We start from the raw sequence: 15101 nt of genomic DNA, 5'->3' as shown, positions 1-15101 counted from the left end.
GAAAAAACATATGGTCTTTATCGTCTCCTCTCCGTTATATTTTTGTACCTTATGAGGTTAAGTTAGAATTGTGTCTTTGTCCACAAAGTAATTTGTTTATTTGTCATTTAGATTGCACAACTGAGAAACAAAGGACCTAGCTATAATAAGGATTTGATAAGAAAGTTCCTAATTCTTTGATGTATATTTCACCATAGATTTTTCATTTATTTTCAAGAAAGATTAAAATATTTTTATTTTATTCTTATTGAATTCTCTTTTTTTTTCATTTAATGTGTTCCTTTACTTATATGAGTTGTTTAATAATAAAATTGGATACCCATATGTTACGTTGTGGCAGTTGCATAATAAATAAAGAATGACGAATTTCTTAGATACAAAGTAAAAAGAATAAAAACATCAAAATCTCTAAAGCAATAGATCATGAGTACTTTTGTCTTTTTCCTAATTTCATAAATCAAATCCTTATTAGCTATTTATCTTAGTAACAGATCAAAAAAATGATTAAAATTTCGTATATTTTTTCAACGATATGTTATTTTTTAAAAAAAAATTAATCATCATGTGAGATACACGTGTAACACGCATGCCCATAGACTAGTTATTTAAATAATAAGTACCAACAATTTCAATAAAAACTCAAAACTGTCCTAATTTTGGAAAATAAAAAATTTCATTTTTTAGGCAAATAAAATATATGGTAGTAGCCCAGGATTTGTAAGATTTATTAAAAACAAGAAGTATTTTTGACAAAACAAAAATTAACGTCCAAATTTAGGATTTGTATTTGTTTGAAACTAGAATTTCTAACATATACTTCGTGATCTTCTACTTTTACTATATTTTTTTTATTTTAATTTTGATTTGAGTCGTCTTCTTGCATTTACTATCATTGTTCTTTTTACCTTTTCTTTATTTCTTATAGCTAATAGCTTGTATAATTATATATGAATTGTACATAATTAACAATTGATAATGGATTCAATTTTTTTGATAGTTTTTCGTATTTTTTTCAAGTAAAATTTTGACAATGAATACTCCCCTTCGGATAAATTCTCATGAATCTCTTTCAATTGATTTTTTTTCACGATAATTGAATAAAACAAAGATGATAATGATGAACAATTTAGGCAGAAAAAAAATTGTGTGCACCAGGGCAAGCCTTGCCCACTCAAGTATTCAAGATTACCTCCACTTAAGATACTCCATATTATAATTCTAAAAGAATTGACTTTCAAACCGCAATATAAAATTTGATAGTTTTTCCTCTAATTCTATTTATGTCAATGACTCAATTATTCTAAATTTCTTTTATGTATTTTCATCTAAGTTTTTTTTAAAATTTGAGTTTTTATGTCAAGAAAGTTTGAGTTTAACTGATCTAAGATTTTTCAGGTAAGTCTAAGGTTGTTAATTTATTTGCAATAGTGCTATTCGTGTTGTTTCATTAGTTTAACATGATGATTTTTTTCTTTTATGATATGATCTATAGTTTAGGAAAATCGTTAATGTTATGTATGTTCTGTTATGTAGTATTTCTAATGAAATTCAATGTTATTTTTTCAATGTTTCGTACTTAATAATATTATGTACATTTAAATTTTATTTTTTAACATATATTTATTATTAATTAACGTTATACATACGTGCAAAACACGTATACTTAACTAGTTTTAATATAAACAAGGAAAATAGTATTATATCGTAAATTGGACTCTAAATTTACCATCTAGTTTATTTAGAATGATGACCTGGCTTACCAAAAATAAGACTTTACTGTTCTTTTCATCTTCATCCTCATTAGTTTTACAGTATTATTATTTTTGCAACACCATCAAAGCAAACCAGCAAACACCATTGAAGATTTGAGACAATCATCAACACAATTTTATATGATCCTTATGGAGAGACGAAACCAAAATTTAAAGTTTTTGAGTTCGATATTCTAGTTCTTTAACTTTATTGGGTTTTAAATTAATAATTTAAACATATTCAATAAACTTCTTAAAACAAATATAGAATTTAGATCAAAGTTAATAGGTTCGATCGAACCTATCATTGGCTCCGTCCTTGCTTATGTTACCACATGTACTGCCATTTGAACAATAAGACTATACCAAAGATTTTAAAGATCCTTTCTTAAACGCTATTTCAAAGATTTTTTTTTAATTTCAATTTACAAGGAAACTTTTGCTTTGTGATTAACTAAATCAATTCTCTCAAAATGCACCAAAGATGCGGAGTCTAGGGGGGAGGTTGTTTGAGGATTAATTTAGAAAGAATGAGGCATTAGGGTAGTGAGTATTTCAAAAAGAAATAAAAGAAACAATTAAAATGAACGGGCAATAGCGATTTAAAATTATGTGATTGTGTAAAATAAGTATCCACTATCGTATCTGATATCTGGTTCATAATTACGCATGTAGATATTATAGGGGATCTCACTATGCACGTGCATATTTCAGTCAACAGCAGGGTTCACACAATAGTACTTCCTCTATTTCATTTTATGTGATAAATTTTGATTGGGTATGAAGTTTAAAAAATAAAGAAAGTTTGATGATATTTATCAAATTGTTCGTTTATTAAAAAATGTACTAATGTTATCTTTAGTAAAGTGGGTCTTTATAAGTGGGACCAATAAAGATAAAAGTGAAATTATGTCCTTAAATAATTACCAAATAAGAAAAGGTGATATTCTTTTAAGGATAGACCAAAAAGAAAATAGCACACATAAAATGGAATGGATGGAGTAATTGTTATCATTGAATAGTACAACTTAGACTGCACAAAATTTGTAAGGAACAACGGACAAAGGTTGGAGTGCTCATCCAATGCAAAAACCTTATCAATGGGTTATTTTTAAAAAAAAAAATTGAGAGAATTTTTTTTAGATAATTTCAAATATATACAATAATATAATTAGTTTATGATAAATATAGTCATGTTTTAATTACTAAAAAAGGTAGCCGGAAAGTTTTAAAAAACTCAAGTTTTAGCCACGATTTGAACTGCGACTAAATGACCCTTTTTTTAGGTAACTAAAAATTTTATTAATCACCAAGGGAATTCATATATAACTTCTCGAACGTTGTATATGCAATGTATCGATATTGTATAAATAGTGTATAAATAGGTATTCATATTATATAAATAGTGTATGAATATGTATATATGATGTATAAATAGTTATGCAATGTATCAATATCTATCTATATTATATTAAAAGTGCGAAGAGCCTTAAAAATATTGTTTGAACTTTTTGCCCTTCATAAAAAATCTGTGCTTTAGACAAAATTATCTTTTCACTATTTTCCAAATAATTAAAAGTTGAAAATTAATTAAATATTTATAGTAGATCTTTCTTTATTAGAAGTCATCATAATTAATAACAACTAATGTCATTTTCATTAGTTTAAAAATTCTAAATCAACAAATGTTGATTTTAAGAAGATTTGGAAAATATAAAAATAAATATGAATACGTTAGAATAAGCAAAATATAAGAAGTATTAAATTTTTAAAAGTTTTAAGTAAGTATTCAAAGATTTTCCAAGATTTAACTTTAAAAATAAGAAAAGATTTTAAATATAGAAAAATAAAAAGAATAATTGTAATACAAATATAGTTCAAATCAATATGTTTCTCTTAGCATCTAGCAGCAATGATAAAATGTACTGCATGACAAAATCAAAAGTGACTATCCATTAACCACTTAAAATATCTGGTGATAAAATATATATGTGCTTACAGTAAAATATATGTTATGTTTACATTATTATATTAAAGTGCTTAGAATAAAATATATGTTATGTTTACATTATTATAATAAAGTGTGAAAATGTCTGAGAAGTGATTCAAACTTTCTGCACTTCATTAAAAGCCTTTGCAATAGATAAAATTGTTTAATTTTAAATAATTAAATATTATACGTGCGAGGCACGTGCGGTTCAACTAGTTGTATAAATAGTGTATAATCGTGTGTTCCTATAATGTATAACTATGTATCAGAGGTGTATATACGCAATATATATTTTGTATTCAATATATATACGTTATATAAATAGTTATGTGATATTGTATAATGATGTATAAACGTGTATATATGATATATAATTTACGTATCGAAAACAATAAAAAATGGCCGTATGTGGAACTCCGGCAAAACAAATGCACAAAACTACATTCATTTGTTTAGTAACTAAAGCACATATGAGAACATAACAACAACAACAACAAGAAGTCCAGTGTATTCCCACACAGTGGGGTCTGGGGAGAGTAAAATGTATGCAGTCCATACCGCTACTTCCAAAGAAGTAGAGAGGTTGTTTCCAATGGACCCCCGGCTCAAGATTAAAAATGAAAAAAAAGGGTAATGAAACGTGAAGCAGGATGGGTGGCTTAACAGCAGTAAAGAATCAGAAATAGTAAAATAGAACTCAGAGCGATACAGAATAGGGGAACTAAGAGCCATAAGCTATAATAAATAAGAAAAACGAAATCTGGAATAGGGTACCCGCTTAGTAGTAACCTACACTCACAGACCAAAGCCACCCACCACACCCAATCTCTCCTGACTAGCGGCTCCTACCTATAGACACAGTCCTACGATTACTACCCCGGCTAAACAGGGACTCTCCTAATTACTTGCTACAACCCATGTACTCATCCTGACCTTCTACCCTTATCCGCGACCTCCACACCTTCCTACCTAGGATCATGTCCTCGGTAAGCTGAAGCTGCTCCATATCATGTCTAATCACTCCCCTCCAGTATTTCTTCGGTCTCCCTCTACTCCTCCTGAAACCATCCAATGCTAGCCTCTCACACCTGTGAACTAGGGCATCTGCACCCCTCCTCATCACATGCCCAAACCATCTCAGCGTTCCTTCCTGTATCTTGTCCTCCACCGAAGCCACTCCCACCTTCTCCCGAACAATCTCATTCCTAACTCTATCCTCTCTTGTAAGCCCACACATTAAGCGCAACATTCTCATTTCCGTCACCTTCAATTTTTGAATATAGGAGTTCTTAACAGACCAACACTCCGCTCCATACAATATGGCTGGACGGACTACCACTCAATAGAATTTGCCTTAAAGCCTACAGGGCACCTTCCTATCACACAACACTCCAGAGGCAAGCCTCCACTTCATCTAACCAGCTCCAATACGATTAGAGACATCCTCGTCAATCTCACCATTCCCCTGAATCATAGACCCAAGATACTTAAAACTATCCTTCTTACATACAACTTGAGAATCCAACCTCACCACCACTTCGTCTTCCTGCCTTAAGTCACTAAACTTGCACTCCAAATACTCCGTCCCTACTCAACCTGAACCCTTTAGATTCTAGGGTTTGCCTCCATACCTCCAATTTTTCATTCACACACTCCCACATCTCATCAATCAGCACTACATCATCTGCAAATAACATACACCAAGGCACTTCACCTTGAATACTCCGCGTCAACACGTCCATCACCAGCGCAAATAGGAACGGACTAAGAGTCGAACCCTGATGCAACCTTGTCTCGACCGAAAAGTGCATTGAGTCTCCTCCCGCCATTCACACCCGAGTCTTCCCTCCATCTTACATGTCCTTAATAGCTCTGGTGTACGCCAACGGAACCCTTTTCACCTCCAAACATCTCCAAAAAACCTCCCTAGGGACTTTGTTATGTCTTCTCCAAGTCGATTAACACCATGTGCAAATCCCTCTTTCTTTCCCTATACTGCTCCACTAATTTCCTCACCAGGTGGATTGCCTCTGTCGTCGAGCGACTAGGCATAAAACCAAACTGATTCTCCGAAATGGACACGATCCTCCTCAATCTCCGCTCAACCACCCTCTCCCAAATCTTCACAGTATGACTCAAAAACTTAATACCCCTATAATTGTTGCAACTCTGAATGTCCCCCTTGTTTTTATATAATAGAATCATCGTACTCCATCTCCAGACCTCAGGCATTCTCGCAGTCTTGAAAATATTGTTAAACAAATCAGTCAACCACCTTAAGCCTGTCCCACCCACAAACTTCCAAAAATCCACTGGAATCTCGTCGGGCCCCGTCGCCCTACCCCTCCTCGTCCTACGAATAGCCTCCCTAACCTCCTCTACCTTAAAACATCTCTAGTAACTGAAATCACAATTCTCCTCCGAATGCTCCAACTCCCCTAACTCAATGTCTCTGTCCCCTTCCTCATTCAAAAGTCTATGAAAATACTCCTGTCATCTCTCCACCAAAACTTTACCATCCTCCCCTTTAATCCACTTCACTTTGTCGAGGTCACGACCCTTCTGCTCCCTAGCCTTAACAAGCCTATACAAACTCTTTTCCTCGCCTTTCTCCTCTAACCCCGCATACAAGCTCTCAAAAGTTGTTGTCTTAGCAGTTGTAATTGCTAACTTAGCATCCTTTTTTGCCACTTTGTAAACCTCCCTATTCACCCGCTTCTCCTCATCTTTACTCTCAATCAACTTAACATACGTCCCCTTCTTAATCTCCACTTTCTTCTTAACTTCTTCATTCCACCACCAGACTCCCTTATGCCTTCCTGCCCGCCCCCTCGAAACACCCAACACTTCTCTAGCAGTCTCCGTGATGCAGCTGGTAACCTTATCCCATCTAACATCCACGTCCCACTTACACTCCCACACCCTCAACCCTGCCACCTTCTCTCCTATCTTCAGCGCGCTAACTGGCGTCAAGGCACCCCATTTAATTCTAGGTCGACCCTCCCCGACCCTTCTTTTTTTGCTCTTCTTAATAATCAAGTCCATCACCAGAAGTCTGTGTTGGGTTGAAAGATGCTCACTCGAAATGACTTTTTACAGTCCTTACATAAAACTCTATCCTCCTTCCTAAGCAGCATTAAGTCAATCTGAGTCTTGGCTATCACGCTTCTGAAAGAAATCAGGTGATCTTCCTTCTTCGAAAATCTCGAATTCACCACCACCAGCCCAAAAGCCCTCGCAAAATCCAACAGAACAGCTCCCTCACCATTTCTATCACCAAAACCAAAACTTCCATGCACATCGTCATAACCTCCCGGATTAACCCCAATGTGCCTATTAAAGTCTCTCTCAATGACAATCTTCTTAGAGATATGAGAACATAACAAGATCACCATATTAAGCAAAACAGGATTAATCTGAATTTCACATTTCTTCTTGAATTCACCATAACAAGATCACCTATTTACTAAGTCATAAACCATGAAAAACAAAGAGTGAATTCTCTAAATAGTCACTCAAGTTTGAGAATTTTCTTTAAATATCGCTATGTTTCATTTAGGACCATAATATCACTCAACTATAACTTTTTTCCTCAAAAACTACTAAACACCACAAAAGTATTCCTCTCTTAGTTGGCATGCCATGTCATTAAAATCATATTTTTTTTAAATAATAAATCATTTAATTCATCAAACTCATTTAACCAAAATTATATTTTTTTTCTTTTTTTTTTTTTGAAAAAAAAATGCATTAGTTTAATTTTCATGTTTAGGAATTCTTTATCATACTTAATCTTTACCATATTATTTTACATGCAAATTAAAATCTCTAGATAACTTATTTAGTAGCCGTTTGGACATGAAAATTATTTCCTTTTTTTTTTCGAAAAATTATTTCACTTTAGTAAAAAAAGTGAAAACAAGATGCGTTTGGCCATGAAAATTTCAAATTGTATTTGGAAAAGTGAAAACAAGTTTTACTTGTTTTCACTTTTTTCACAAATACTTCTCTCAAAAAATTTCAAAAACAACTTTAATTTCTATTCATGACCAAACACAACTCCAACTCTAACTTCAACTTCAACTCCAACTCCAATTTCGGGAAATTATGATTTTAATGGACAAATAGGGCCTTAATTTAGTGATATTATTTTCTTTAGAAAACAACTAATCTTTGTAGGCAATTATATATATAAACTTGAATGAACATCTAGGAAAATAACTCTAGAAAAAAAATATATAAATACCTAAGTATGAGAATTTCTTCTTAATAAATTAATGATTATTTTGAAAAAAAAAAAATAAGATCATAATTTTGGTTAAATGAGTTTGTTGAATTAATATGTTTATTATTTTTTAAAATTGATGGTTTACTGATATGACATGTTAATTAGAAAAGGGGGAGACTTTTGAGGTACTTAGTCGGTTTCTGAACATGAAATTACATGGGATAGCTCCCATAATGGGTGACTTTGCTTTTTTGTCCCCCATAAGTAAAAAGCCTTTAAAGACTATTCTTCTTTCCTTTTGACATATAGAACAAGCAAGAAATTATAGGGGATGGCCCCCATAATGTATGACTTTGCTTTTTAGTCCCTTGTAAAGAAAGTCAAGTCTAGTCTTCCTTCCTGTTTAGATAAAGAACAAGTATGTTTTTGTCCCTCTACACCTCAAATATTTTTCACTTTCCATGCTCATTTGTCTCTCAACTTCTATTTTTATTTCCTCTTCTTTCTTGCTCTTTTTATTTTTTGTCTATTTTTATTTTTTCTCATTTTTTTCTTGTTTTAATTCATTTGTCTCGATCTTTTATTTTATTTTATTTTTTTCTTCTCTTTTTTCCTTTTTTCTAAAATATTATTTATTTTTCATTTCTCTTTTTTTTTGTCTCAACCTTTATTTTTTTCTTCTCTTTCTTTTTTTCCTCAAACATTATTTATTTTTCATTTCTCTTTTTTTAAGACCTTTATTTTTTATTTTCCTTCTCTTTTTTTTCTCAAACATTATTTATTTTTCATTTCTCTTTTTTTTTTCTTGTCTCAATCTTCAATTTTTTTATTTTTTATTTTTTTCTTCTCTTTTTTTCTTTCTTTCTCAAACATTTTTTATTTTTTGTTTCTCATTTTTATTCATTTGTATCTACCTTTATTTTTTGTTTTTATATTTTCTCATCTTTTTATTATTTTTCTCGAACTTTATTTTTTTCTTATTTTTGTTTTTCTCAATCTTTGTTTTTTCTATTTTGTTTTTTATTCTTCTCTTTTTTTCTATTTATTAACCTTTATTTGTTTTCTCTTTTGTTTTTCTTTTTTCTCAATCTTTATTTTTTTCCTTTCTTTCTTTTCTTTTCTTGTTTCTCAACTTCTATTATATTTTGCTAATGATCAAATAGGCATGCCAAGTTTCAGGAGAAGAAAGTCGACTAAGATAAATGAACCTCCTTAGTGTGTAGCTATAACAAGATAGAAGGCTTTAGCAAGTCATAAGTTTGCATAACTGTACAGTGCATCGTCACATCTGTTAGATCACAATTTGTATCGTAGTTAGAGGTTAGGTTTATGCCCCCTTCAATGTACATTTCTTGGAATTTAATGAAAAGCCTGGGGGTGTTGCTCAGCCCCTAAAGTTCCTTTAAAAAAAAAAAGTCTTGTCTCTAAGACACGGGTTATAGAACATCTCACAGATCAAGAAACAATGTGGTAGTATCATATCTTGCTCGTGGGACATAACTTGTGGTTTGAAAATCTTTGAGCTAAGTCTTGCATCTAAGATAAGAGTTATAGAGTATCTCATAAATTAATGAAGTAGTGTTAACTCTTGTCCATGAAGAGTAACTTGTTTTTTGGGGGGAGGTTCTTGGGTTAAGTCTTTGTCCCTAAGCCAAGAATTATAGAACATCTCATAAATCAAAACACAATATGGTAGTGTCAACTCTTGCCCATGGGCGTAACTTCTTGTTTGAAAGTCCATAGGCTAAATTTTGCCTCTAAGGCAAGAGTTATTGAACATATCATAAATCAAAACACAATGTGGCAGTGTCAATTCTGGCCCATGAGGCGTAACTTGTTGTTTGAAATCCTTGGATTAAGTCTTACCTATGACGCAAGAGTTATACAACATCTAATAAGTCAAGGCACAATGTGGTAATGTCAATTCAAGCTCATGAGGCATAACTTGTTGTTTGAAAGTCCTTGGGCTAAATCTTGCCTTTATGGCAAGAGTTATAGAGCATCTCATGAGTCAAACTACAATGTGGTAGTGTCAACTCTTGCTATTATACGTAACTTATTGTTTGAAAGTCCTTGGACTAGGTTTTGCCTCTCAGGTAAGATTTTTAGAGCATCTCATAAATCAAGATACAATGTGACAATATTAACTCTAGCCCATGGGGTGTATCTTGTTCTTTGAATGTCCTTAGGCTAAGTTTTAGCTCTGAGTAAAGAATTATAGCACATGACATAAATAAAGACACAATGTTGCAGTGTCAACTCTTGCCATAGGGCGCAACTTCTAGTTTGAAAGTCCTTGGGCTAAATCTTGCCTCTGAGGCAAGAGTTATAGAACATGTCATATCAAAATACAGTGTGACAGTGTCAACTCTTATCCATAAGGCATAATTTGTTGTTGGAAGTCCTTGGACTAAGTTTTACCTCTAATGCAAGAATTATAGAGCATTTCATAAATCAAGACGCAATGTGATAATATCAATTCTTGCCATCATATGTAACTTGTTGTTTAAAAGTCCTTGGACTAAATTTTGCCACGAATGGAAGTATTATAGAGCATCTCATAACTCAAGACACAATGTAGTAGTGTTAACTCTTGCCCGTGTAGCGTAACTTATCGTTTGAAAGTCATTAGGCTAAGTTTTGCCTTTAAGACAAGAGTTATAGAACATCTCATAACTAAGAGGGTGTTTGAATGTGCTTATAAGTTGGTCAAAACAACTTACAAGCACTTTTTGCATATAATGGGATTTGGCAAAATTTTAATTGCTTAAAATAAGTTGATTTTGGCTTTTTTTAAGCCAAAATCAAGAAGTAGCCCTCTAGGTGCTTATTTTTTTTGGAATTTTAAGTTGACTACATAAATTATCATTTTGTCCCTTGCAATTATAAGTAATTCCAATTTTACCCTTAGCCCTAATTCTCCTTTTCTACCTTTTCTAAATAAATGGGTTGATTAGCCCCGCTTTGAATAAAAAAAAAATATATCTTAATGATACGCAATCTTAACATAACCATGAAGAAATAAATAATCTTTTAATATATAATTATATTTTTCAAACACAAACATTCAACACTTTAAACTCTTTCAAAAAATTATTTTTCGCGCACAAATTAATAGTCATTCATGAAAATATATTTTTAATAAATATATATATATATATATATATATTAAACTATATATTAATTTTAATTTGAATCATTTTAGCAATAAAATTAATAATAATCAACTCTATATATTATTAACAGCTATAAGGATATTTCAGTCATTTTAACAAAAAAAAGTGCTTAAAAGCATTATTTACCAAACACATCAATAACTTTTTTTCAATTTCAGCACTTTTATCCAAACACTTAACTGCTTATTTTTAAAATAAGTTCAGCACTTTCAAAAGCACTTTTAAAGAACTTTTTTTCAGCCGCTTTTTCTCAGCTTATCCAAACGGGTTCTAAAAACATAATGTGGTAGTGTCAACTCCTACCCATGTGCCATAACCTGTAGTTTGAAAGTCTTTGGTTAAGTCTTTCCTCAAAGGCAAGATTATTTAGATATCAAATAAATTAGGGAAAAGGGTCAAATTTATCCCTCTACTTTAAAAAACTGGCCAAATATACCATTTATCGTACTTTCGGGTCAAATTTATCCTTGATATCATACTTTGGGGCCAAATTTACCCTCAATGTTATGCTTTGAGAATAAATTTATCCTCTTTGTTAAGACACTTTTCACATGTACCATTCTTTTAATAGAAACACTCAAATCAACATTAAATGACTCGTTTTTTAAAAATAAAACGCACCATAATCTAACCTGCCAAATCGACCCACAAAAAATACACAAATAAATATTACTCTCCCTCAATTCTGTTGGTCGAATTTTTTCAACGAACAAAAATACTTTTCTTTCAACGTGCAGCACTAAGTGGACACACCATTGGCACGTTTGATAAGTCATTCAGTACGTATTTTGCTATGTTAACTTGCATCTTCGTTACAGTTTGAGGGGTAGATAGTGATAAAATTGACATAGTATTCCTTCTACATTGCTTTCTGTGGAAGATAAGAAGAAGAATACTCCTTCTACATTGCTTTCTTTTTGTGGAAGATAAGGAGAAGAATACGAGAGAATGGATGTAACACAAATTTCATACACCTGAATAACTTTTGCTATGTTAACCCAATGTGCGACACTAGTGCTATACCAATTTACACTTGGGAAGCTATCCATGACATTTGCTTTAAGTGGCTAGTTTCTTGTAGCTATTTATCTACCTTTAGATCTCTTTTAGCAATCTCACGGCTATCGTTTTCGCAAGTTGAACCTCAAATTCATGCAAAACCAGAGAGAAATACGGAGGTAATATAAGAGTGTGCTTCCATTATGCTAAATAATTTTACCTTGTCACCAGCCGCTAGGATTACTAGTTGGCCATCTTCAGCTGGCTTTTTGCTCCCTGAAACTGGACCTTCAAGGAAAGAACCACCCTTTGATGTAATGGCCTGTAATCATTAAAGTAATGCAAATTTAGAAATTTACCGTCAACTGCCACTTGTAATTTCTTTCAACTTTCTGAACTCACATCTAAGCTAGGGGATCAGGAGGGTGTTCACCCGAACTCCCTCGTATCTTTTTCTGATAAGGAAGACGTCCCTCATATCTAACTCAGTTTTGTTACTTTCTGTAACAAGAAATCTGTTCTGTTGTCCCTAACTCCCTAGGTGGAAGGAATTAAGAAAACATTAAAAAGTGATTCCTCTTTCCATCTTCTTCATAAGCTAAGATATAAAATTATGCTCCACCAGCCCCTCCTCCCCACAATATCAAAAGTCAGTGTTTTTGCTAAGGATATATCCAACTAATATGTCCAGGATTAATAATGAAATAGATTCTTCAGAGAGAGAAAATTCAAGAAACAAGCTGAGTTGTTGATCGTAAGCTGCTTCAGCTCAAATGAAGAATAATTCAAGAATTAGAGTTCCTAATTTAAGAAAAATCAAGGTAAGCATGAAATCCCAACCTCACTAATCTTTGAAGAAGTATCAGCATCAACGGTTGACATGTCAATATACCCCTTTCCACCACATAGCTGCTCAAGAGCACCATCTTTGTCAAAAACCACCTAGGTGACCACAGAGAAACTCTCATTAGATACAGTTAGTACAAACTTCAATGGTTTGAATTCTATTCACATGTTTGTATAGACTGATTAACTGAAAGAGCTGCAGCTGGATCAGACAACATTGCAATTGTATACTTGCATTTCTTGACTACTGCTGCAGGAGTTTCTCCAACAGAGGCTCCATGCTGCACTAGCTCATCACACTGCATTCATCAGAAAAATGTTGATCACTAATTTATTATATTGCTGAATAATAAGGTTTGATATCAGACATTGATCACAAGTATAATTTATTACTGTTTCTTTTATTAAAAGTGTAGAGGTAATAATATACTATATACAAGTCGAACCAATAATTGTTAAATTTTAAGTCATAAAAATGAGAAATTATCATTAGTACCTCCTATGTCCATTTCAGCTAATGAACTTTAAAAGCCCCTAATCTTGCACCGGAAACTAGCAAAACAGACAACTGAATAACTAAAAACAAAGGTTATTTTTGATACGGTCACTCAACCAATAGTTATTATCTCAGAAAGTCACTTTTTTGGTTGAATAAAAATGAAATCAAGAAGAAATGTGACTTTTGAAATAATAACTACTTAGTTGAGAAATCAACCCCGACAAAACCTGAGTTCTTGCAATACATTCACACATTTTTGTTTTCCCAACGGCCCAGGGACTTTGGTCTAATTGTAAAGAGGGTAACACATGATCTGTAAGTTAAGCGCATGTCACAGCTTTGGAATCTTTACCAAAACAACATCTGATAGTTAAGCAGAAAAAGAGAGGCAATTCACACCGAGTTCCCAATAGTGCGACAGCTGTCCTCAGGGATTTCTCGGTTAAAACAAAAGTTGTGTTCATAAATTCAGAAACCAAGAGAGATATAAGAGAAAACATGTAAACAAAACTAAAAAGCAAAGGAAGCTTCTTTTTTTTTCCTGTTTTAAATAAAAAATTAATTCAAGATAGAAAAGAAGAGGGATTCGGATGATCAGATCCATCTCTATTCAAAAAGGAGATGAAACTAATGCGTAACAGAGGGAGTTCCATTGAGGCGCAGGAAAAGAATTCACAATGATAAGAAAATAATGTATACCCTGGAGAGAGTGCGATTCCAAACAGTAACCTTGAAACCATGGCGCAGCAAGTTGATGGCCATTGCTTTTCCCATAATACCCATCCCCAGAAATCCTATTTCCTCCATACTTTCTTCTTTCTCCACTGATGTTCTTTTGTATTTCTCAAATTAAAAATACCAATGCATTCCAGAAAACAGACAGCTTAAATCAAATTTTCCTAAAACCACTTTCCTTAATTATTTATTACTCCCTCCCTCCATTTAACAAAAATGAATCTCTTTTTTTTATTACGAAATTTAAAAAAATAAAAAAATTGAATTTTATAGTTATGTTGTGTTAAATATATTAACATATCTTTTAATCTTTTGATGTCAAATATATCACATCAAAAATTAAAATTAAAAAAAAAAAAATATATATATATATATATATATTATTTTTAAAACAAACTTAAAGGAAATTAGGTCTATTTTTAAACGGCGGAGTACAATAAATAATACAAATGAACACTTTATTTCCGATGATGATATCTGCTTGCTTTGTAGTTGATTGACCAATTGATTCCTGCCACGTCAAGTAGATTCTCTTCCACTCGTTTTCTCTATTTGCTGATTCGTCCATTTGTCTATTTTTCTGTTTAATGGGAGCGTCACTCATAAATTAGCTTCCCCATTTCAACCGTATTCTATGGGTCATGCACTTTTGCCCTTGTTTTGTGTCGTTTGAATTTTGACCCTCACAAGAAATAGCTTTTTGAGGAGATAAATTTAGGAAAAATAATATATAAATTTTTCCAATAATATAAACATACATTTTAATTTATTATATTTACACAAATTTGATCCTTAAAAAGTAATTATAAAATTTTCAATTAATTATGCAACTTCATTGGATGTATTGGAAGTTAATTATATATCTTGGTAGACCCAA

At 32.3% G+C, this 15101-nt stretch overlaps 2 protein-coding genes across 2 annotated transcripts in view; both read right to left on the bottom strand.

The window, feature by feature from the left end:
- LOC124887124 overlaps positions 1-7136 on the bottom strand; it is a 35170-nt gene extending 28034 nt beyond the window's left edge. The window contains exon 1 of the mRNA XM_047396307.1: positions 6822-7136. Coding sequence (XP_047252263.1) covers positions 6822-7136 — 315 coding nt within the window. The remainder of the gene's footprint in view (positions 1-6821) is intronic.
- A 4261-nt stretch (positions 7137-11397) lies between these two features.
- On the bottom strand, positions 11398-14583 carry LOC107841810 (glyoxylate/succinic semialdehyde reductase 1). The gene is made up of 4 exons (XM_047397001.1): positions 14189-14583; positions 13179-13289; positions 12985-13086; positions 11398-12466 (listed from the first exon to the last, which is right to left on the bottom strand). The coding sequence occupies exons 1-4, from the start codon at positions 14294-14296 to the stop codon at positions 12296-12298; spliced, it is 492 nt and encodes a 163-aa protein (XP_047252957.1). The 5' UTR covers positions 14297-14583; the 3' UTR covers positions 11398-12295.
- Positions 14584-15101: the final 518 nt, after the last annotated feature.

This window comes from Capsicum annuum, chromosome 9 (genome assembly GCF_002878395.1).
Source record: "Capsicum annuum cultivar UCD-10X-F1 chromosome 9, UCD10Xv1.1, whole genome shotgun sequence".
Taxonomy (NCBI): domain Eukaryota; kingdom Viridiplantae; phylum Streptophyta; class Magnoliopsida; order Solanales; family Solanaceae; genus Capsicum; species Capsicum annuum.
Note: the sequence above shows the minus strand (reverse complement) of the source record. Positions and strands in the feature narration are given on the sequence as shown.

Coding starts and splice junctions, on each gene's coding strand:
- LOC107841810 (XM_047397001.1), bottom strand. CDS start 14,296: ATGGAGGAAATAGGATTTCTGGGGATGGGTATTATGGGAAAAGCAATG. Junction 13,290..14,188: donor GGAATCGCACTCTCTCCAGG/GTATACATTATT, acceptor TGATGAATGCAG/TGTGATGAGCTAGTGCAGCA. Junction 13,087..13,178: donor ATCCAGCTGCAGCTCTTTCA/GTTAATCAGTCT, acceptor GTGGTCACCTAG/GTGGTTTTTGACAAAGATGG.